The following is a 25,817-nucleotide window of genomic DNA, read 5'->3' as shown; positions in this document are numbered from 1 at the left end:
TATTGGCTAGGAAATAGTGGGGATGGTGCATGCATTGAGTTTGTTGCTAGAGTAAATATAGTATGAGAGAGTTATTAGTTTTTCTTGGTCTTGGTGTACCTATGAAATTTATAGATCAATTTGGAATGGAGAGAGTACTAAATAACAGTATGCGTTCCAATGAAATAGTTGACAACATAATAATGTCAACATGGTACCTAAATACTATATCTGGACCTCTGGTACATACAAGATATTATATCCTGTAATGGAGGTAGTAGATCCGACACCTACGTACCATGCCGTCACCAACATGGTACCATATAACATGCTAATATCAACGTGATACCTACATACCAGATTTAGTACCTATAGGTATCGTGTCTGGTATCGGAGATACTAAATCTGATATATATGATATCATGCTGATATCATCATCATGACGTCAACATGTCATCTGCGGGGTATTTGCTACCAGGCCCTATAATGTAAGGAATTTTAAGTGAATGTGACATATCCTAGCACAATGAATCTGGACAAATGGTTTGTCCAGATTCATTATATTAGGATATGTCACATCTATCTAAAATCTCCTATATTATGGGACGAAGGATGGAGGGGAGTATTTGCTACCAGGCCCAGCCCTGGGGCAGGCGAACGGTGCGGCTGCATTGGCCCCACCAAGCCAAGGGTCCCGCACTGGCAGTAGGTTTAGTTTATTAGCGTATAATTACGATTTAGCCTTGTAACGTATAATCTGTGTTTTATTAACTAACCCAGTGTTTTATTAACTAACCCGACAGTTTAACAGATAAAGCATAAGCATGAGGCGTTGTCTGCATGCATGGCTCTGTCCTCAACATAACTAGTTGGCACCCCGCGCCTTGCCGCGGGAATTGCTAGTTTTATCATAGAATAAAATCAATGTTTTAAATGATTAGATGCAACTCTCTGTATATACAAAATAGATGATAATGTGGCTTCATATATAGCTTCTGCTATTACAGTAAAATTCATGTTTTATTTTTTGAAACGTCATTGTGTATTGTTATGTTATATGAAAGTTATTTTCATGCACAATCTGGATATTGTCACAGTTAGGTAGTGTAGCACTTCTCTACTTCATCTCAAGCATGTTTCAAAAATGAGTTTGGATTCATGATACCTAATTATTGTATGTTATCCAATTGTTTATAGTAAAACAAAGCTCACATCTTATGTAATAATTGGAGTTGTATTTAGAAAAAAAAAGATTAGTATTATCTTTGAGGATTTGGATGTGCAGAATAGATAACAATGTCACGCATGTTTATGAGCTAAAAGGAGGTGAATGGATGGTTAGCTAGCTTCTTGATCCAATGGCTTAAAATTGTTGATGATGTGGCTTCTTGCATGTTTTGCTTTATAGGAGTAAATACTTCTTAGTGGGTACCAACTATAGAGGAAGATAGGATTATTAATAACTTTGGCTATATTATTGGCACTATAAGAATAATAACATTAGAAACGGTTGTCTTTGTTATGGTGGACGTTTCTATTCTCGATTTGTGTTATTGTGTTTAAGTTGCAGCATCATATATTTTTTTATACTTGTGGTGATATTAACATAAAATTTAAATCATCAGTTATAACTTACTAATTTTATGTTTTTACAATATAAGTAAAACACTTTGTCTGATCAAAATTATTTGACGGCCGTCATTTTATATTAGAATAATATCTAATAACAATTTCAATAATTCGAGAAAAATCTGCCATTTCTTTTATTTTTTAACTAAGTATTTGAGAAATTATTTATGGTCAGAATTTTGAATTTCGATAGAACCAAAAGGGAAGTATTATACTTTGTATTTATCATTCAAATGATTGTTTTTTATACATGTATACATAACTTGTGAGGGCCTAAATATTTTTACCGCCCTAGCCCCTGTAATGTTACTCCCCCGTTTCATATTATAAGTTGTTTAACTTTTTTTCTAGTTAAGTTGTATCAAGTTTATAGAAAAATTTAGCAACATCTAAAATACCAAACTAGTTTAATAAAATCTGACATTGAATATATTTTGATGATATGTTTATTTTGTGTTGAAAATACTAATATATTTTTTTATAAATTTGGTAAAACATGCCCAAGACAAATGTTAAACGACTTATAATATAAAATGGAGAGAGCATGACCGACCCGACTACTATGAAGTTATCATATTCGATACCTATAATATCGTGTTGACATTAAACTGACGTAGCACATGTTAGCTGTTGGAGGCATGTCACGAGAGCCTTCGACCGAGCCTGCCGAAACAAGCCAACAGTGTCCTGGGCGAAGCACTGGAGCGAAGCGCTAATTGACGCATAGGCAATGACCTCGGGCGAATCTGTTGGGCGAAGCTTGAAGCATTTGCCACCGAGCCAAGCGCCTTCGTTATCTGAGTTAGAGAACTTGGGGCCCAAAGGGGCCGATTTGCCAAAGGAGGCCCATGCTACGGCCCACTAAGCAGCCCATGGCTAAATTGTCTACAATTACCTTTATAAATGTCCCTATTCACTAGGGTATCCATGTAAATTCTCATGTATTTATTAGCTTTAGGGTACATGACTTTATACCAAGACTATAAATAGACCAGAAATTCAATATCAATACACATTGTTTTACTTTTCCCCAAGAAGTGAACAACTTCGACGAACGCAGCTGTCAGTGGACAATATTAACTACTCCCTCCATCCTATAAAAAACCAATACATTCTATTACTACAAATCTGGATATACATATGTCCAGATTCATAGCACTAGAATATGTCACATCTGGTCTTAGATTCGTTTTTATTGAACGTAGGGAATATTTTGTTTTAATAGTATAATATTAAGTAGTCTGCCTCATGATATAAACATCGGTTTTGATTTTACACGTCTTCTTCAACTTTTCTGCTTCCTGCCGATTATGGAAAATTGTAAACGGTCGATTTCTACGGAAAACCAGGACATGATGATTGAAATGAAATTATAAGTATAGCCAACTACTAGCTCCAATTCATCTATAGCCAATCTAATAGCTCATTCATACAATAGTTACATACTACACTATCAATACTTGGTCCTACCTGTCATATGCACACTGCGTCTTATAGTCCGTGCTACAGCTGGCTACAAATCTGTAGCCCGCTTCTCTTCTCTCTCCTTATTTATCTTCTTAAAATATATTTGTAGCTGGCTTATAGCCTACTATTGTACCTGCTGAAGAGAAGCGGGCTACAGATTTGTAGCCAGCTGTAGCACGGACTCCAAAACGCAGTGTGCATATGACAGGTGGGACCAAGTATTGATAGTGTAGTATATAAGTATTGTATGAATAAGCTATTAGATTGACTATAGATGAATTGGAGCTAGCAGTTGGCTGCACTATTGAACTTCTGAAGAGACGACGACGTAGGGAAAAAAAAATAGAGACAACGACGTAGGGAAAAAAAAATCTGAACCTACTGATACGGACCATTTCACCACTTCGTTAAGCCACATATTGCAATCATTACGTCTGTGTTTGCGTGAGGTAGCGTGCACTCTTCCTCCCCAACCCAAAAAATTAAGGTGGTGTTTGGATATAGGGATAACTTTAGCCCCTGTCTTTAGACACTAATTTAGAGTATTAAATATAGACTACTTACAAAATTAATTACATAAATGAAAGCTAATTCACGAGACAAATTTTTTAAGCCAAATTAATCCATAATTAGAGAATGTTTACTGTAGCATCACATAGGCTAATCATGGATTAGTTAGGCTCATTAGATTCGTCTCGCGAATTAGTCCAAGATTATGGATGGGTTTTATTAATAGTCTACGTTTAATATTTATAATTAATATTCAAACATCCGATGTGATAGGCCCTGTTTAGATGGGACTAAAACTTTTAAGTCCCTATCACATCGGATGTTTGAATATTAATTATAAATATTAAACGTAGACTATTAATAAAACCCATCCATAATCTTGGACTAATTCGCGAGACGAATCTAATGAGCCTAACTAATCCATGATTAGCCTATGTGATGCTACAGTAAACATTCTCTAATTATGGATTAAACATTCTCTAATTATAGATTAATTAGGCTTAAAAAATTTGTCTCGTGAATTAGCTTTTATTTATGTAATTAGTTTTGTAAGTAGTCTATATTTAATACTCTAAATTAGTGTCTAAAGACAGGGACTAAAGTTAAGTCCCTCGAACTAAACACCACCTAAGATCACAAGCTCAGTACAACCCGACCCACGTCACCATCTCATCTCCTTTTCCTTTTCAAGAACTACCATCTCATCTCATCTCATCCCTCCTTATCCTTCCCAACGGTCAAATAAAAACCAAACCAATAAAATAATAAAAAGAAAACATATGAAAGCGAGTTTAGTATTACTCCCTTTATTTCATATGATAAGTGGATGTAACCTTTATCCTAGTAAAACATTTTTAAGTTTGACCACTTTTTTTTTAAAAAATACAGCAACATTTTCAACATAAAATACATATATTATTAAAATACATTTAATGTTGCTAAACTTTTTGGTTTGGTGGAGAAAAAACTGTAACTAGGAAATAAATCAAACCAATTTATAATATAAAACGGAGCGAGTAAAAGAAAAAAAGAGTCCACTGCTCCTTATATTCCTCCGCCGTGGCAGTCGCTCCCCTACCGTTGCTCCTCTCCCCTTCTCCGCCTCCGCTGAGCTCTCACCGCTTCCGCCATGGCCGCCTCGCGGGGGCCGCCGCTTCTAGGGTTCCGAGCCCTCGCGCTCGCGCTGCTGCTCGCGATCCTCCTCTTGCTCGGCTGCTCCGCCGCCGCCGCGTATGCGGGGGCGGAGGGGGTGCTGAGGCAGGTGGTTGGGAGGAGGGGCGACGACGGTGGTGGTGGGAACTTCTTCGAGCCGTTCAACGTGACGTACGACCACCGCGCGGTGCTCATCGGTGGGAAGCGGAGGATGCTCGTCTCCGCGGGGCTGCACTACCCGCGCGCCACACCCGAGGTGCGCGAGGCCGTGATGGCTGTGCCCTCCTCTCCCCTCTCCTCTCCTCTGCTTGGCTTGGTTTTTGGGCGGGGGGGGGGGGGGGGTGGGGCGGATTCGGGGGTTGGGGGTGCCTGGGTGGTGTGGGATTGGTTGTGGATGCTGCGATCGAGATGGGTTGGGTGGGTGGAGGTGGATGCTAGTGTGAGCGTGTGCTCCGGAGGAGTGGGACTCCTGGGATTCTGGGATTAGCAGCCTGAAATTGGCGTTGTTTCCGGTTTGGAGGCGCCTTCTTGGTGCGAGATCGTTGATAATTTCTCCTTTGATATGTATATTTTGTATCTTAGTTGGTCGCCTTCTAGCTTTACGGTCCGTTTAGGCGCTGAACCATTGGGTTTCGGGATGGCGCAGTTTTGAAGCATACTTGACATTGTTAATCCAGCCATCATTATTAAACTTCTGGTTGCTTTCACCTGCTATGCTGGTTAAACTACTCGTTGATTTGCTCTGAGCACATGTTTCGCTTGCAGATGTTCCAATACATTGTGTGCTAGAATTCATTGGGCTTGAGCATATCAATTTAGCATTATATAATATATAACATGACTTGTTTTTTACAATGTTACAAGAGTAGTAGTGTCTTTCAGTTCAGCACCTGCTCCTCCTGTTATTTTTTCCCCTTTTTGTTCACTGCAAGGTATAGAAACAAGTTGGTGATCTCTATGTCTTACTCCTTGTTTTTAGGATTCTTTTAATTGATATACAAATTATGTCAGATGTGGCCTAGTTTAATTGCAAAGTGCAAGGAGGGTGGCGCAGATGTAATTGAGACCTATGTCTTTTGGAATGGCCATGAGCCAGCCAAAGGTCAGGTAATATAGTTGCTCAAATATTCATTTCTATTGGTTCTGGTACTTAAGTGTTAATTTATGTTTGTTCCATGCATTTTGCCCAGTATTACTTTGAAGAAAGATTTGATCTTGTGAAATTTGCGAAGCTGGTTGCTGCCGAAGGTCTATTTCTTTTTCTTCGTATCGGCCCATATGCTTGTGCAGAATGGAATTTCGGGTCTGTTTATATCTTAGCATTTACTTCATATCAGTTGTACCTATTAGAGTATTGAATTGTGTCAGACGAAAAAGATTGCTTGTTACATGTTTGCAATCCTTTTTAGCTTGTGCACATACACACTGCATTAACTAAAAAGGAACAGTGTAAAAATATTACAATATCACCTTTTTAGCTTGAGCATATCTTCACCATAGCTACTGCTTACTTTAATTAGTAATGGTTGGGCATTGACTGGAACCTTCATTTTGTGGGTCTAACTACATTTAGTATTCCCTATGATAATGTTGTTCCTTTTTTTTTTTTTAAAAAAAAAAACTTTTGAGAGGGGATGCCATGCTTAATTTAGTTGGCCATTTTCTGTTTTAACCATTTGTGCCTGTAGTATAATGCCACTCAAGCTAAGGAGGCTATTCTAGGATTTTCTATGAATAATTTACTCATTAATTTATTCTCATATCGATCAGCATAAAAAAGTCAGTATCACAGTTGTTCTCATGAATGAAGCTAGTCTAAACACTTAGAGAGCCATATATTTCTCCCATTATGTACTCTAGGCTGTTCGTATATTAATCTAGACATGTGTTTTTCTTCTTTCAATTAACTTTGATGTTTATTCATTGTATTTCCTCTATAATTTTAAACTTTACACAGTTCTATCTGGTTATAATTCTCCTATTGAGAAACGCTACATAATTTTTCTCTCTTTTACTTACCTTTGTTTCTTCATCCATTTCTACAGTGGTTTCCCAGTTTGGTTACGTGACATCCCTGGCATAGAATTCCGAACTGACAATGAACCATTCAAGGTAAACACATGTCCTTCTATAGATCATATTACTTTCATCTGATAATTTATATTATTCAAACTCTTCAAATTTGAACACCAAAGTCTGACAGGAAAGAATGCAGAATTACAAAATGTTTTTTCAAGGGGCATGCGCAAACACCATTGTAACAACTAATTTTTCTAAATGTTTACAGGCTGAAATGCAGACTTTCGTGACAAAAATTGTCACTTTAATGAAAGAGGAGAAACTTTATTCTTGGCAAGGTGGTCCCATTATATTACAACAGGTCTTTATACTATTCTCTGATGCTATTTCTCCAGTCAGTTGAACATTTTTCCAAGGAAACAAAAAACTTCGTTACTCTTGACTTTTCAACAAGAATATGCACTATATTGCATAGCTAAATCTAGGTGATACAAATCCTTGAAGATCTGTCATCAATATTATTTTGTTTGGAATACAGATGGCAAACTGACAGCAGTACTCGTGATCACTAATATTGGTGCAGTAAATTGTATTTATTGGTAATGGAAACAATGTAGTCTTTTGAAATCTCAATATTGGTTTTAGACAAGTTGATACAAGAAAACTGGAATTAGCATCCAGTGTAGATGTGTTATCATGACCAAATTGGTCAATAACAGGACCACAATACCATATGCACTTCTTTTCTTTATTTTTTCTTTTTGAGTTTCATATGTTACTTTTCTGACTTGCACATCCAAAACCGAAGGATACAGTATATATTTGCCATGCTTATATGACTGCTGATAATCTTTTATGCATTTTGTTAGTAATACCATATATGTCCAAAAGTTGAAATGAAAATGGGCACATGTCCACATGACTTGTCTTTTTGTCTGGCATTTCTGTGGGGAATGTTTGACAGATTGAAAACGAGTATGGGAATATTCAAGGAAATTATGGCCAAGCAGGGAAGAGATATATGCAATGGGCCGCTCAGATGGCAATTGGGCTTGACACTGGCATTCCTTGGGTGATGTGCAGGCAGACTGATGCTCCAGAAGAAATTGTAGGTGACCTCATAATCTTTTGATTCTTGTTAATATTATATTGTTTTGGTAATTGCATGAAGTAGGTCAGTAGCTAATTCATCCTTTTTGGCAGATCGATACATGCAATGCATTTTATTGCGATGGTTTCAAGCCAAATTCTTACAATAAACCAACAATATGGACTGAAGATTGGGATGGATGGTACGTGGTTTTTTCCTGGATTCCACTGCTACTTCTATGAACATTTTGAAACTGTTAGAACCTAGCAATTTTCCATGAGTACCAGTGTTAGACCTGACCCACTCAGTCGAGTAGGTCATCAGTTGGATAGCATGTTTCACTTGAGTATTAAACTGTACAAGTCTTTCTATGCATAAAAGCTTTACTAGTTAGCAAACTTGTGAAGACTTACCAGGAATTAGGGAGATGCTAAAACATGGGAACGTCGAAACTGTCTCCTTTAACTCCAATGCTGCTGGTGGGTGGGTGGGGGTTTGGGGGGGGGGGGATGACGGAATGCTTGTGGTTGTGAGATGCATGCTGGTGGCCTGGTGTGCAAGGCCGGCCAATCCTTACATTTTGGAACGGAGGGAGCACTTACCAAAAGATCCTACAAAATGTAAATTCCGGATTGTGAGAGAATTAGTTTCGGGTTGTCATAAAATGTTCTGCTGTATAAAAAATGTTTTTTTTTTGTTGTTGTATTTTAAAACTGTTTGAATAACATATTAATGATTGATGATTTAAGTAGATTAACATTGCATTGTACACAGTTTTGAAAAGCTCTTTATTTTCCATCCCTAGACCTACCATGTGGTCGATTATATGATAAGTGTATCACTGAAACAATATTCGTATGTGGATAAACACTTCAAGTTTGTCTAATTTAGTGAGGCACCAATTACCATTAGTTTATGTTTCATCCAGTTTTTGTTTTACTGTGTTACCTGACAATATATTATTGTTCTCGAAGTCACTCCACTGTTTATTATTTTGAGTATAATATATTTCACTGTATTGCTTGATAATATATTTGCTATTCTCAAAGTGCACTCTGACTCTACAATTTCTTGTTTTGAGCATAACATGGTATGCTGACTGGGGTGGACAGGTATGCTGATTGGGGTGGAGCATTACCTCACAGGCCAGCTGAAGACAGTGCTTTTGCTGTTGCTCGTTTCTACCAAAGAGGTGGAAGCTTACAAAATTATTACATGGTAAGATTTTTGTTGAAGAGACTGAAATCCATAATTTTTTTCCTTAAATGTCCCATCGGTTAATTCTTTTGCTAACATTAAAAGTATTCGAATTGAAAACAATGTTGGTCCTCGTACGCCAATCTTTTAAAAATCTGTATTACAATTTGGCTTTCATACATCAATCTTTTACTCATCATAGCACACGTGCCATCAACATTAGAACCTTTGATGACTAGTATACATGAAAGTACTTAGACTTATGACATAAATAGCTATTTATTATTTGCATTACCAAACACTTTGATATCATTATATTTTTTATAATTGTACAATATATAATTTGAAAAATGGATGTTCAAACAGGTGTGCTGGATATGTTCAATTCTGTCTCTTGTTGAGATATTTTTTTTGTGTGCCCCTGAATCTCTCGTACTATTTTATGCCCCTTCGTTTTTTCCTCATCACCTGCATCCCATTTCCCCACCACGATCCATGCGTGGAAAGTAACCACTGGGATCCAATGTTTCATTCTCAATCATCCTCCTGGCCCATCCCTAATTATATGGCTTGTCCCGTTACAACGTACGTGCATGTTACTAGTAACAGAAAAAAAAAGGGTATTCTACCCATAATTTGGAGGATCAACACTGTTTTCAATTTCAGGTTAATTTCAACCAAATTTGGTATTCTGATTTACATAATTTTTCCTAAAAATATTCCATTTAACTGAAAGGGAATTCGTGGCGAGGGTTTTGATTTTGCTACATGATAATATGGCCAGTTTAATAAACTTCACGGTCAACTTACAATCAACTAACAGAATGGGCAGTCGGAGATATAAAGGAAAACATAGGGACATATAGGGGATGAAACATAACACAGCACGAAAAGGATTGAGCAAAATTCGAGGGCATCCAACTAATTTTCTTGTAGAAGAATGGTGTCACTAGCATTTACTTCATGTGCCTGCATTGAGCCAAAAAAATCTGTACAGTTTTGTGCACTCCTTGAATCTTCATTTTTTCGTTGAACTGGTGTAAATGTCTATGAGAATCTAAACGAACATAATAAATAACTAGTTCTGTTGCTGATACCATAGGCCATAATCAATTAGTCCACACCTAACCCGATTGATACTAGCTACTTGCTGTTCCTTTATTGATCTGGGTAGACAGCTATATAAATCTTGCCTAGATTTTTCAAGATGGGTTACTTGAAGAAATATGGGCACTTGTATATAACACAACCACTCACCACCTTTCGCCCGCCCTGGCCCGCACTCTTGTATGCATTTTTGTCCTACTTTAAGTAAGTTTTTAGTCTTCAACTATTGATGCATATTTTATTCCATCATGAAGTATTTTTCCCTAGGCTTGACTGTAGTGATTTTTGAATAGTTTTCCGAGCAATTATGATTTTTAGTAACTAGATCTAATAGTTCATATTTGATTCTGCAGTACTTTGGTGGAACAAATTTTGCACGGACAGCTGGTGGTCCACTTCAGATAACAAGCTACGATTATGATGCTCCAATCGATGAGTATGGTATGTAAAAGTTCTAAATAAATGTTAGATGTTTTAGGACCTTATCTTATTCTATTTAAGTTATATTGGTGTTTCTTTGTTTTATATAAAGAGATGCTACCTAAGATCCATGAATTGCTATTTTCAGGTATATTAAGGCAGCCTAAGTGGGGGCATCTGAAAGATCTACACACTGCTATCAAACTTTGTGAGCCAGCTCTTATTGCAGTGGATGGCTCACCTCAATATATAAAGTTAGGATCAATGCAAGAGGTTAGTTGTCATCTTCTTTGTTTTGATTTTATACACATTTTCTGAACAATTCTATTACCTTTTTATTTGGGGAAAGTGACACCATTTGTTCCAGCAATTTGATGTTTACGTGTTTACTTAATTTTTCCATTCTAAAAAAAATAATGGTAGACTGACATATGTAAAGCTATGGAAGGATCAATGGGTGTATGAGGTGACCTGGATTTGGTTACTGCATACAGCAGCCGGTAGAGTTATGCAGGCCATCAAAGAACTAAAAAGAATCATCTATTGACTGTTATCATGTCTGCATAGCTGCAGCTCTACTTTATTACCCCACGGGAGCCTCTATTTCAAATGTTTGCCCATTGTAAACTTTGCTTTATGTGCTCACATTTTTTCTGGGTTTTTAAATTAAATCTGTTTACATGTGCAAGCTCCATGGTTCCACCAAGTGAGCAGCCAACATAGCTCCCTATGGGATGAATACTACTGGATATATTTATCCATGCAAGAGAAAACGAGAGGGGTTTGCCCTTTTCTTTAAAGAAAATAAAAGATGAGAGGTCAGAATGAGCCTGAATGAGAAGTCCAAGGACAAAAACTGATGATCTCAGAAGTTTAATATGACATTTTTTTTTTCTCAAACATGCAGGAGAGCTGCATATCATTATAATAATGAGAAGAAAATAGAGGGTAAGAACCCTTACAACACACACATAAACCTTACATGAGACCAAAAGACGACCTCAACCTAATACAAGCAAACTATTCACCATTCGGGATGATGGCAAGAATGCTCTTAGCCCCGGCCAAACCCCATTCATACAACTCTTCTCTAGCGAGCAGCAAGGCTTCAGTTTACTATGACATTTACTTTTACATATTTAATTTTGATATTAGTTTGTCTTGTCTCTTGAGGGATTAGCTACTCTATGTCTTGGCTGACAAAATTGCCCTCTAGTAGGCAGAAACTAGCTGCTTACTATTTTTATATAGGTAAAAGTTGAATTTTATCAAAGTTCTCTAAATTCCTTGAAGTTTCAACTTCAAGTAACATTTAGATTTTAGATACAAGCGCTCACACAATCAATGCGAAGATACCCCGAATCAATCAGTTTACTATTTGTACCACTGGTTAACCAGTAACTTGCTGGATTTTGTAACCTGCCCACTCAATTTTTTCTTGTCTTTCTTTATGGGCATGTCAAGGGGGGACTTACATGCACTGCTGATCTCTGGAAACTTGGATTCTAGGGTCCTAATGGAAGCACCAGGATTCCAATGAAATGGCATAAATAAACCCTTTTAATTTTGGCAGATGACCCTGCCGATCTCTTTCTTGTTAATGCACGTGATTTTCAAAATTTGTTTTTCTTGATTAAATAGCCAATTCCATTACATCGCAAACAACTAAAACGGCATATTGTTCTTAGTTATTTGACTCTGCATGAAAGGGAATTTGACCGACTTTCTGTTCCGAAAAAGGTCGAGGGACAGGGCATGCTATATTTATCGAATCTGTTCTCGTTTAGGTGGTATCTCCAGTCACCCCTGCTTGGTTGATTTTCTGAAGTTAGGAACATGAAAAAGTATGTGATATAGTTGGCCACTGAACAATGTTGTGTGAACAATTTGTTCCGTGGACTATTTCATATTGATTGGTGAGAAAGCAAATATTTTAAAATACTCTATTCTACAATGTATCACGTCTTCGACATCCCATTGTCTCCAATAAACACCGCAAAAATTATTAAACTTTTCATGATGAATCTAATGGCTCCATTTTCATACGAAAAGTTCTAAAGACCTTTTGATATGGAGTAAATTTCAGATTACTGCAACTATTTTGTCGAAATTATCAATTTACTGCAACTTTATCTAGACATTTCAGAGAACTGTGACAATAGTGTATGATTTTATCAGAGAACTGCAATTTTATTTGCTTGGCATGTTTTGGGCCCGCCTGTCATACAGACATGCAATACGTATGCTGGTGTAAGCCAGGTCCACATGTCATACACATGGGGGGTGGGGGGGGGGGGCAGTGTTGTTAAGGCGGTAAGGCGGTTTAAGGCGACCCACCACTGCCTTAGCGCTGAGGCGTAAGGCGTTGCGACGCCTTATGAGATGATTGAGGCGTGATTAGTGGAGGATATGGTAGAGAAATTAGGAAGGAAAAAAAAAAGAAATTGGTAAAAGGCCCACTAAGCCAGGCAACCAGCCCACCAAAGACCAACATTAGTCTTCATACCCATGTGTTTTATGCCCTAAGAGACATTGTACGCCACCAGGCACCAGCCGCCATGACGAGAAGAGGCACCAGCCGCCATCAATGTCTCTGGCCGCTTCTCTCTTTCTCTACAAGCCAACTAGGTTCCATGATGAGCTTACCTCTTCTTCCTTCCCCTTCTTTACTGGTTTTTCCTGTTTTTTCCCTTTCTCTACTCGTTTTGCCTCTAAGGCGGAGTGGACGCCTTGACCTCCGCAACCGCCTTACCGCTATAGCGACGCCTTAACAACCATTTTGAGGGGGGGGGGGGGGTAAAAGGTGCCTGGATTATTTACATTTTGGTCCTTTTGAAAAACTTATTTCGCAAATAGACCCCTGAAAAAAACTTATCCTAGAAATGGTCCTTTTTGGGGCGCCAGAGTGGCAGGCGCCGTAGTCCAATGGGATGGCGCTAGCCTCTCTGGCGCCGTCCTGTCACCGTGGCACACGCGAACCGACGTGGCAGGAGGAGGGCGCCACCATGGCTGGTGTCGCCCCCCCCCCCCTCACCTCCATTCCTGTTTCTCTATATGGAGTTGCAACCTTTTTATTTTTGTTTTATTTTTTCGGATGTTTTTTCACACTTAGAATCACGATACAACCAACCACAAAAAAAATTTAAACTCGAATGGAATATACCACTTAGCTAGAAGTTTGAAAATAGCATACCACTTAGCTTACTTTGCACCTTCACCAAAATTAGACCATAACTCCTTTAGTAAAACCCTTTGATCAGCATGTTAAACATAATGCACTCTACCAATAGGTGAAATTACTTAATCTAATTCACAATATATAACCACATGAAATGATAGCCATAAGTTAAACAGTATAGAGAGATGCAATTTTTTTTAATTTTATTTTTTTGATATTTTTTTTCACACTTAGAAGAACACAGGAACCAACCATAGAAAAAATAAACTACCAACCATAGAAAAAATAAACTCAAACGGACAAAATATGTGACTTGTAGAATTTTCCAAAGCTCTACCGAAAATAGGCGTCATTCGGGTGACATTTATTAAAATAGACGTAACTTTCTCATACGGACTCGGAATCAGGCAAATAATATATCCACGGACATCTACAGAAAAAGTTACATCCGATTCTCCTTGGCTTCGCCGGGTTCGGTGATATTAAAACCTCCAAATTCAGCTTGCAAGATTGTGTTTTCGAGGCAAGAAGCTTTTCGGTAGAGCTTTTGAAAATTCTATAGGTCACATATTTCGTCCGTTTGAGTTAAACTTTTCTATGGTTGGTTCTTGTGGGTTCCTAAGTGTGAAAAAAATATCAAAAAAATAAAATAAAAGTAAAAAAGTTGCACATCTATCTCCTTTGCACTAGAGAGTAGAGGAAAAATTCTACAGGTCACATATTTCGTCTATTTGAGTTCATTTTTTCTATGGTTGGTTTTTGTTTGTTCCTAAGCGTGTAAAAAAATATCAAAAAAATAAAAATAAAAATAATCCCCTGGGGGGGCAGCAACTCTAGCGCGCTCCCCCTGCCACCTCAGCACCGCCCCGCCACGTCGGCAGGAGGACGGTGCCAGCCACTCTGGCGCCCCCAAAAAGGACCATTTCTGGGATAAGTTTTTCTAGGGGTCTATTTGCGAAATAAGTTTTTCAAAAGGACCAAATTGTGAAATGTCATACACACAAGAGGGGGGGGGGGGGGGGTAAAGGTGCAGTTTTGTGATAAACCATTTTCTATTGTTGCCGTTTTGTGAAATACCCATCTAAAGTTGTAGGCTTGTATCAAAGTGATAGTTTTGACAAATATATTTGTGGTCAATGTTATTGAAGTTTGAGTGTTCATTATCTAAAGCATCTTACATTTATGAACAAAGGTAGTAGATGGCTATTAGCATAGCAGTCACACGGCTTAAGTTATACAGTTATATTTGGCATGGGATGCTGACTTACTTTATGTATATTTTACATTGCGTACATCTTATATTGTGAACAATGCTTTGCTTGTTGATTCAGGCACATGTATATTCCACTGGAGAAGTCCATACAAATGGAAGCATGGCAGGAAATGCACAGATTTGCTCAGCTTTTCTTGCCAATATTGATGAACATAAATATGCATCAGTCTGGATCTTTGGTAAATCTTATAGTCTACCACCATGGTCTGTGAGCATACTACCAGATTGCGAAAATGTGGCCTTCAATACTGCACGGGTATGTAGTCACTAATTGCATGCAATATTCCTATGAAGCTATAAGTGTTGAGTCAGTCACATGCTTATGCAAATACAATTGAGTTTAGGTTGCAATGCACAGAAACTTTCTAGAACTTCCCTTCTGGTGGTTCCAGTGGTTTGTGGTCACATTGCCCACACCATATTTTTTGGTTTAAAGATTTCTGTCCAGTTCCTACATATCCCCTTGACATATACTTGTTACCTGGATTGAGTATACCAAAAATTAACCTTGCAAAACTGAATACTCAATATTTATCCAGAAACTGACCAAAAACCTACTGGAACTGCCTTTGTGGTGGTTTTGGTGATGGCCTGGTCTCAGTAGTCAGTACCCATGTTGTTGACTTTTCAGACCGAACTGGAATTTGAATTGTGCAGAGTGGTTATACAAAACTGTGTTCAGAATGCTACTACTATCAGTAAATTCTCCATATTAAAATATGGTAGCAACACATCCACTGAATTTAACACGTCAAAGAGATAATCAACAATACTAAAACTGTCAATTTATTCACCACACTATACACCAGTTCCAAAATCTGCTCTATGAGCAGCGTCGCAGCCCTCCCATGGGCCCATGTTTACATTACACCCTGTTGACCTTTTGTCCTCAACTTCGTGTTGCCCGTGATATTATGGTGGCTGTGTGGCTGGGTGGAATTAATGCCACTGCACCACTACAATACCTGGGCCCATATTATTATAGGAGAGATAGTGGCAAATGCTAATTATGTTTCATGACAAATTAGTGTTTTGGAATACAAGCCGTGAAATTTACTGCATGCACATTTATAAGTTCTTGTGATATATGCGTAGCTCATTTTACAAAATAGTTTCCCAGATTATTATTAGAATCCATTTAAAATCGAAAGTGTTAAAATCACATGTTCCCATCTGTCCTCAAGAACAGAAGGCTACCAATTGGTTAGAAAGAAGTTTTACCAACCATTTTCTCGAAAACACAAGAGAGTTCCGTATCATTTTATTAAAAAGGGAGAGAAAAAAAAGGAACAGGGGAGGGAGCAGCTCCCAAGTCCTACCCAAACCACCAACAGGCCTTAGCCTTTACATGAAAAAACACACAACTAAAAGATGACCTCACCCAAGGTTTTACCAACCTTAAACAGCATAATGTTTTTAAATCACCATTTACAGTATTTGTGTAAGTTTATAACTGCTCAGGTATTTTTTTTTGTCCCAAAGAATAATATCTTTGTCTGATTTTGTTCTCAAATATTTGTCTATGTTTTGACCCATGAAATCTTTATGGCATCTGCATTATGACATACGGAGCATCCAGGAGCCACTTTTTTAAGGGAATATGCCAGCAACCATTGATGTAGTTTATTGTCACTGGAATCTAGAACCTTATCTGAAGCCTTTTTTTTTTTCCTTGTTATTCATGCATTTCTTAGTTCGTCACACAGTCTAGGATACAACATAAAAGTGCCTGCAAGATTTTGGATGCCAGTCTAAATGTCAAACTTATACATGGTACATGAAATATTGACATAAAATGAATGATCGATCTCTTATTGTTTACTTGTACATTTTTCAGATTGGTGCACAGACTTCAGTTTTTACTGTAGAATCTGGGTCTCCCAGTCGTTCAAGTAGACATAAGCCTAGTATCCTCTCACTTACATCTGGAGGTCCGTATCTCTCAAGTACTTGGTGGACTTCTAAAGAGACTATTGGTACTTGGGGTGGAAACAATTTTGCTGTTCAGGGAATATTAGAGCACTTGAACGTAACGAAGGACATATCTGACTACTTGTGGTATACTACCAGGTGAGTGTTGAGTACATGCTGTTGGAGAATATATGATTTTGTGAGATCAGATTCTGTAGTGAACCATCTGCTATTATTTTTCTTGTATTCAGTCCATGATTAGTTGACTCGACATTTTGAAGTACACATTCTGATAATGTTTCTTTGTGTGCAAGTGTGTACACTCGTGCCCAAAATGTTATTGGTGATGATCATCAGCACCAAAAGGAGTATTATTTCTAGTGATATGATTTATGCATGGGGAAAATTTGATTCCTCAAATAACAAAAAGAGAATGCAATATTTTAGTAGTATTACTGCCAGTGTCCCAAGCCCACTTGTCGACCTCACATTGGGTGTTAATTTCCCAGTTATCTTATGTAGAATATTTTTTAGCACTCTACTTGCATGCAAACACGAAAGCAGACTGAGCTCTCCATTCAATTTCATTTTTCAATGAAATTTCAACTGTGTATATTACTATATATTGACTATTTTCCACTATTTAGAATTTCAAATTCCAACCCAGAGTACCTTCAAATGATGTCATGTTCACTGTCCTGTACCAGTATGCAGTTTGAATGGCACATATAGTCTGCTGACAATCCTCATTATTTTCAACAGTATAATTACTATTAACATTTTCTCAATTCAACAGGGTAAATATTTCTGATGCAGACGTTGCATTCTGGAGTTCGAAAGGGGTTCTTCCTTCATTAACAATAGATAAAATTCGTGATGTAGCTCGTGTATTTGTAAATGGCAAGCTTGCAGGTATTAATTTCAATTTCTTAATCTTTATGAAAAAAATGCTTTGCATTTAATTTGTCAGTGTTTATATGTTTTTTTTTGGGAATACGCATGAGTATGCTCATTTCATTAAGAAGGAATAAAAGACGGGGAAGTGACTAAAGCGTCATTCTCCCCCAAAGCACTTAAAAGAAGTTACAAAACAAAAGGCTCACATTACCCAACTTTACCCAACCGGGGTAAGCGACCTTCTAAGGAACTCTCCGAGCTTAGTGGCTACGGCCAAACACCAAAAGCTACACTCATTTGCTACAGTTTGAATGACAGCCATAACACTAGGACTAGCCCCATTAAAACATATAATCATTCCTATGCTTCCAAATCTCCCAAGCCACTAGGATAATGAGAGAACTGAGACCTTTTTCCGCATCCTTATTACATTCTTTTAATTGTTATTCACCCCATGGGCTGACAACCTCCCTACTTGGATATAACTGTTATTCACCCCATGATATAATTGTACAATCAGTTGGAGTGGAGATACATTAAGTATTGGGTAATGAAGTACTTTAGCCCACCTGTTTTAAGCTTCCTGTCTGTAAGCTTTTTGTGTAGAGCATTTGATTAGAGTACGTGATAAGGTGATACCGTGGTAAGCCGTTTCCCCTAAAACACTGATACATGTTCGCGTGCGCGCGTGTGTGTGATAATTTAAAAATATAGAAGTTAGATATGCAATGGAGGGGATTAGGTTGTATAGTTTGTATGGTAGTTGTCGAGTTGGCAGCCTTAAACTGGCTTCTTTTTTTTTTTTTGATAAAGGAAGCTTTTATTAATCTTAGACAATTACATCAAGTTGATAGGACCATACTAAGAAAACTCTCAGCCTCTGCATAACTAGGATGCACACAGCCAAAACACAGACACAACCACAAAAGAGTTTGTAACAAGAGAAGGAAAGCAGTAAAATTTAGTGAGCACCAATCTTCAGGCTAGGCCGCCACCCATGTCCCTAGGTAAAACATTCCCTGACCACCTGCTCCAAGCGCTGACACGCTGCTGCAACCAAATCCCGTGAACCAGGCTTCTGAAGGATAGCCTAGGTACGAAGGAAGTGGATAGTTAAAAAAATAGCCCAGGTACGAAGGAAGTGGATAGTTAAACTGGCTTTCCATGGGCATCCAAGGAAGAGGTTTGGCCTAGAGGTACCAGGGAGGAAGTAATGAGTTATTGCCAATTATTTTATTTTTTTAAATGAACAAAAAAGAAAAGTTACCAAATCATGTCTAGTACATATGCAGTACATTTCAGGAGGTACCCATGCTACATAGTTGGGATCTTGTTAAGCGCTCAGAAATTAAATGGTCTGGTCTTGGTATAACATTTGAAAATGCAGTCTTGCATGCTGTGGTGTTACATTTCTTCATTAACGCATTGATAGCAATATTTCAGTCGTTTAATAAGGTTTCCTTTCAATATGAAGGCAGTCAAGTTGGTCACTGGGTCTCACTGAAACAACCGATTCAATTGGTTGAAGGGCTTAATGAGTTGACATTACTTTCAGAGATTGTTGGCTTGCAGGTATTTGAATTTTCCTTTTTGGAAGTTGATTTTTATCTCTCTGGGCTTTGCAAAAAGTCCATTTAACAAACTCACACAACCCCATAAACATGCAAAACCCGGGTCAATTGACATTTCCAAGGTTATTTTGATGACATAATGTAATCGCAGTGACTTTTGTTGTAGAGATCCATCTGATGGGGATTTTGCAAGCACATTGTTAACTCTATTTTCTTTTAAGACCCATCAGCAAAAACGTACTATCTAGCTGTCACTGAGCCCTGTTAGCATTCAGTCTAAGGGACTAGTCCAGTTTATTTGTAGTTTAATGGATTAAGTGGAATTTTTACAAAGCTCAAGAATGCGTTAATTCCATTTTTTTCATGTTCCATTTAAGCTTAGCATTTGTATCATGAGGCCAGGAGCATTCATATCTGTTGTAATAAATTTTTAATTAATATGAGATTTCAAGGTGCAACCACACATAGCAAAAGGGGCATATCCTTTGTAGGTTTCCTTTTATTGATGTGGTTTTAGTTGTAAGTTTTTACCCAGGTTGGGACACGTTTGGTATGTGAAAATTTCTTATTCCTATTCCTGTAAACTTGACAAAGTAATAGTGAGCGAAGAACTTTCATTTATGTTGAAGCTAGAACAATCTATACAATGCCTGTGCATGTGATGGTATCATTTTATTTGGTTATATGTCTGCTTCTGTTTTATCTGCATACATAGTCACCATGTACAAAACATAATATATTGTTTGTTGTATCATGACCTCTTGGACAAATGCAAAGAACTATGGTGCTTTCTTGGAGAAAGATGGAGCTGGATTTAGAGGTCAAGTAACACTCACTGGCTTGTCAGATGGGGACGTTGACCTAACTAATTCCCTTTGGACATATCAGGTAATAACCATTCATATGTACTTTTTCTGTAACAATTCGGATTGTGCATACGGTTGTGCGGTACACACGGTATTATTAGTTTGCTAAATACATTGTTTTTTTTTAAAATACGGTTCAGGATCGGTAAATAGCAAATTATTCTGGAATGTCAGCAAATACCATTTCTTACAAGGTTGACTGCCAGAAAACAAGAACGAAAAAACCATACAGAATACCAAACAATGGTACAGTACGTTGTGGTTTTTCAGTATGAGAATAACAATGCACTGCTCTAGTAACAACGTAGGCCTTGTTTGAATTTTTATTCATCTTTACTTTGACTTGTTTGACTGCAATTGGTCTGGTTTTCTTTTCTTCCATTCACATTGCCATGGCACCAAAGAAATTTTTTACTTTGGAAGGATATATGCTGGTGTCGCATGGTTAAAACTCTGCAGCCATAGAAATTTTACAATAGAAGGATAAAGATGCTACAGTACTAATGTTAAGGGCACTAAGCTGTCAAATTGCGGATGCCATTTACCAAAAAAAATTCATTGCCTTACCGCTAAAGAAATAAAACACTGTAACATGCATAACCTAGGTTAGAAAAAATTGCCAATAAGGAATTAAGGATATGGACTTCTCTCTGGCCACTCACCAGCTGGTAACCACCTAATTACCTGTTATCCGGCAAAAATTGAAATTTTTGTCAGGGAAAATCCAGAATTATGGTATTCCAAACCTTGTCCCCACCACAAGGTTCATGGAATGAGACTAGTGCTTGCCAAGACACCACAACAGCCCTTTTACATAGGAGGTCTTAGGTGAAACTGTGCGCTAAATGAGAGAGTTCTTCTAACAAATCTTCATCTAATCTTGGTTAACTATCTCATCCAACATATAGCTACATGTTGGCTTTATGGTTGTGGTTCCCTCTGGCCAAGCCCATGACACCAATAAAGTTTGGAAATGACCTAGCTGGCACTGTAAATATGCAATTTTCACACCTTGTTTTTTCTGCGATAGCAAAGGTTTCATACACGATACAGTATCTGTTGCCACCTGGCTTTATAGTTGTGGTTCCCTCTGGCCAAGCCCATGACACCAATAAAGTTTGGAAATGACCTAGCTTACACTGTAAATATTTCATTTTTTTTCACACTTTTTTCTGCAATAGCAAAAGGTTGCATACATGATACAGAACTTGTTGACACCTGTTGTTTCATAAGCCTAGCGCCATTTTAAAAGAGATGTGGCTCTGTCATATTGATACGTTGCAAGAAATTCCACACCTGGGGTTCTGTGTTGTGTACATAAACTATTTATTCCTAATCTGGAGTGCAAAGTGCAACAAGCACATGTTACATTTATGTCTAAAATGCAGGTCGGCTTGAAAGGCGAGTTTTCTATGATTTATGCTCCAGAGAAGCAGGGATGTGCTGGGTGGAGTCGCATGCAGAAGGACAGTGTACAGCCTTTCACTTGGTACAAGGTAAGTTGCCATTTCACCTGAATATACATGTTTCTGTATCACACCTCTGTTTCTAAATATTTGACGCCGTTGACTTTTTTAAATATGTTTGACCGTTCATCTTATTAAAAAATTTAAGTAATTATTATTTTTTTTCCTATCATTTGATTCATTGTTAAATATACTTATATGTATACATATAGTTTTACATATTTCACAAAAGTTTTTAAATAAGACGAACAGTCAAACATGTGCTAAAAAGTCAACGGTGTCAAATATTTAGAAATGGAGGGAGTAGTATTTAGGCCTCTGTTTGGTTGGTGACTTGAGGAAAGTACCTGAGAAAATTTTATGCGTAAGAGCTATCTGAAATTTTGATGAAATGTGCCTGACCAAGCATGCCTGAGAACAACTTGTTTTGTTGGTGTGCATGCCTGAGAGAAGATACTTTTGGATTATACACATAATTTTATTGCTTTTAGAATATATGTAATCAGTCTGTAGGAGACACTATTAAGTTCATGCATGCTTATTAGTTTGTGGAATAAAAAAAATATAACCCCATAATACCCGCCATGCATTGCCAAGGTTCCAATTACGTAATGTGGTTAGATTAATCACGAATCATCTTCCATAACTTGCATTGGATGCCTGAGCCCAGATAATGATGAGGCCTGAGTAGCTCAGGCCAGGCAAGCTTTGTGGCTCAGGAAATGAACCAAACAGTGCGTCCCGGGGAGGTGTCCAGCTTAGCAATTTATTCTGAGGGAGCTAACTATACGTCCCTAAATGTCCCTAAATTACACTTATGGAGGCAGCATGACTAGATTTTTCGTATAAAATCTCCTTAGTTCAGGCAAATCTGGCAGAACTTTTGCAAATTTATTGTTTCTTCACTACTTCATGTTAGAGCAAGGTCAATAGTATAGTTAGCTGTTGGCTATACTTATGTTCATGTCATTTTACAGCTGATACTAAAGCCAACTTGTATAATAAATTGGCTATTGCGTGGGCTACATCTCATTAATAAAAAAATTAAGCCTGCACACATAAATCAATACAGATGATCAAAAGTAAACTCAATCTCTGTAGCCATCGGTGTTGTTCCATACACGTGAGTTCTCTCTCTACATATACAGATACCAAATCACAACAAACAGATGAATGCATTCGATGGACTACCTGCTAATTCATAGGTACATGCATTCGACGAACGATATGAAAAGCACTGAAAATAAAAGAAGAAAAGCAAAAGGGATTAGACGGTGACAACCCAAATTAAGAAGCCACCTTCTGCTTTCATCGCAATGAGATCCCTTGCGGCAGTTCGCAGATCCATCAGCATTGTTGTCCCGAGTCTTGACGACAGCTTCCTCCTCAGCCGGGTTGGCATTGACGCCATCAGCATGCAGTGCTCCTTCTTGGCCGATTTTGCGGTGCTGCGGCAGGTGGACACAGCAGGGGCATACCTGGCCACGAATGGTGAGCTTCATGACGTATACCCCGTCGGTGTCCAGATTTTGGTCGGCCGGCAGCAGTGTAACCTTGCGAGGGAGGTTGGGCGGGCGAAGCCGCAGAAGACTAACACGAGGCAGAGTTGTGAAGGGTTTCGATCAGGCTTGCGGCACTCTGCGAGATGAGAACTACGAATACGATGGGCTGGCCTGGATCCCGGAGGGGGTGGGGAAGGGAAGGAAACTGAAGGCCACATGCGATCGGATAAGGTTGTTGTGGGGCCCGCAACACACGTATTTGATCGCTAAACCGCATGCAAACGTGTGCTATCGCCCGGCGATAGAATTGTCGCTCGCTGGGTTCTCTCTCTTCATTACTCTCTCCACGTAGGAATCTGATGAGTTGGAATTTTTTAGAGCCTGCTGAATCAACCTATTGTACCTGCTCTTATACTTGATGGAAATTCAAGCTACTTCACTTTTGTATATTCACGAATTGTCTTGTATTTGCAGACCATGTTTAGTACCCCTAAAGGTACCGACCCTGTTGCCATTGATCTTGGGAGCATGGGAAAGGGTCAGGCCTGGGTGAATGGGCATCTAATTGGTCGCTACTGGTCACTAGTAGCGCCAGAATCTGGGTGCTCATCTTCGTGCTACTACCCAGGAGCCTACAATGAGAGGAAGTGTCAATCAAACTGTGGAATGCCTACACAAAACTGGTATTGAGAACAAATACTTTTAGCATATTTCTATTATTGCTTGACATTCATTTTCTAGTTTTCTAGTTTCCTGTTATTCGTATTTAATTGAATAAAAATTCTTCATATTTGTTGCATTTACTACAAGTGCTACATGCACGCTAACCACCCATTTTGTACCCATCTTTTGGAGAATTTGTTGACAGAAATCACAGTACCTACCAATGAAATATCATACTCCTGATAGATATAAAGAACAAACAGAACAAATATTATGATCTAACTGGAACTTTGTCATACCCTGTGTGTGTTTGATAGAATCTTCTTCTGAGACTTCTGGATCAGAATAGTTTGTTTGCAGTTTCTTTTTTCAATATGCTTGTGAAGTGTACCATAACAAACATGTGATTTCCTAATTAGGTACCACATACCAAGAGAATGGTTAAAAGAGTCAGATAATTTATTGGTTCTGTTTGAGGAAACAGGAGGTGATCCCTCGCTGATATCACTGGAGGCTCATTATGCCAAAACAGTCTGTTCAAGAATTTCAGAAAATTATTATCCTCCCCTTTCTGCCTGGTCGCATCTTTCCAGTGGCCGTGCCTCAGTGAATGCAGCAACTCCAGAACTGCGCTTGCAGTGTGACGATGGGCATGTGATCTCTGAGATTACATTTGCAAGCTATGGAACTCCTTCAGGTGGCTGCCTGAACTTCTCCAAAGGGAATTGCCATGCATCGAGCACTCTGGATTTGGTGACAGAGGTAAGTTGACATGTATCAACTGCTGAATCGACTAATACCATGCTTATGATATGAAAGCACCTATTTAGTTTTTTGTACTCGTGCCATTAGTCTAAAGTTTGGGTACTTCTAAGCAAAAGGGTGAATTATGTCATTATCAAATTCGTTACGAAACAAGACAAAAATACACTCGGAATATTTTCTACAGAAATTTTGTTGGTTGAAGTTCCCCTCAAGGTGTTTTTATTGGCTGGAAGTTATTTTGTGTTTCATTGGAAGATGAGTTTGGGCATATTTACATGGGTCTGCCCTATAAATTTATTCAATCAGATTGGAAGCAGATACATGAAATTCATTTTTGTACATATAAATTTTATTGCAAATATGCACTAAAAGGAAGATATTTTCTGTGGGCAACACAATATGTGCTTTAATATTTTTTGTTTGCTGCATTTCCAGGCATGTGTTGGCAACACCAAATGTGCTATCAGTGTTTCCAACGATGTCTTTGGTGATCCATGCCGAGGAGTCCTCAAAGATTTAGCAGTTGAGGCCAAGTGTTCCCCACCATCAACCACCAAAGAGCCTCGCGGTGAGATGTGATCTGGAATTCATCATGGCACATCTGTTGCGAACAAGGTAGGGCTCACTTAACTCTGCAATGGCACACACAGCATTGCTGTACGCGGTTTGTCCCTGTACATCCATGTGTAAAAAGATTACCTAAAAATTGAATGAAATGTGAATAAAAATGCAAAGGAGATTTCCCTTGAATTGGTTATATTATTCTGCATTGTTCGACTGCAATTTCCCTTGTGCATGGCTCAGAACACACATAATCGCCAATGAGTCTTTGCAAAACTACCACACTGGTGTTAACTAAGCCCGTCTACTTCCGTGATATATGTTAATATATGATATGATATCATGCAAAGGGAAAAAGAATGTCTTCTGTGTACTTTGAGATGAATTTACCTTTTGTTTCCAGGAAACCTCTCTGGAACATAGAACTGTAGTTACGTAGTTACGTTGTCAGGCTAATTCTGATGTAGTAAAAAGGTATGACATATATGTGAAATATATTCTATGAGCTATCCTGATAGCATCTTCAACAAACAATAACTGGCTCGATATGTGAACCGTCAGAAAGAATGGCAAATCCAACTGCTGTTCTGGCAC

At 38.2% G+C, this 25,817-nt stretch overlaps 1 protein-coding gene across 1 annotated transcript; it reads left to right on the top strand.

Annotated features, from left to right (window-relative positions):
* Positions 1-4,623: 4,623 nt before the first annotated feature.
* Positions 4,624-25,443, top strand: LOC4352110 (beta-galactosidase 15-like). Its single transcript, NM_001423491.1, is given in 19 exon segments — positions 4,624-4,993; positions 5,749-5,844; positions 5,928-6,040; positions 6,783-6,849; positions 7,025-7,117; positions 7,721-7,864; positions 7,960-8,048; positions 8,959-9,064; positions 10,504-10,591; positions 10,719-10,843; positions 15,080-15,277; positions 16,859-17,091; positions 17,729-17,844; positions 19,304-19,401; positions 20,178-20,288; positions 21,655-21,762; positions 23,709-23,917; positions 24,317-24,659; positions 25,098-25,443. Coding segments are annotated over 19 exon segments (2,760 nt in total). The 5' UTR covers positions 4,624-4,714; the 3' UTR covers positions 25,242-25,443.
* Positions 25,444-25,817: the final 374 nt, after the last annotated feature.

Source organism: Oryza sativa, chromosome 12 (assembly GCF_034140825.1).
Source record: "Oryza sativa Japonica Group chromosome 12, ASM3414082v1".
NCBI lineage: Eukaryota > Viridiplantae > Streptophyta > Magnoliopsida > Poales > Poaceae > Oryza > Oryza sativa.
The sequence above is the reverse complement of the archived record's forward strand: the minus strand, read 5'-3'. Positions and strand labels throughout refer to the sequence as shown.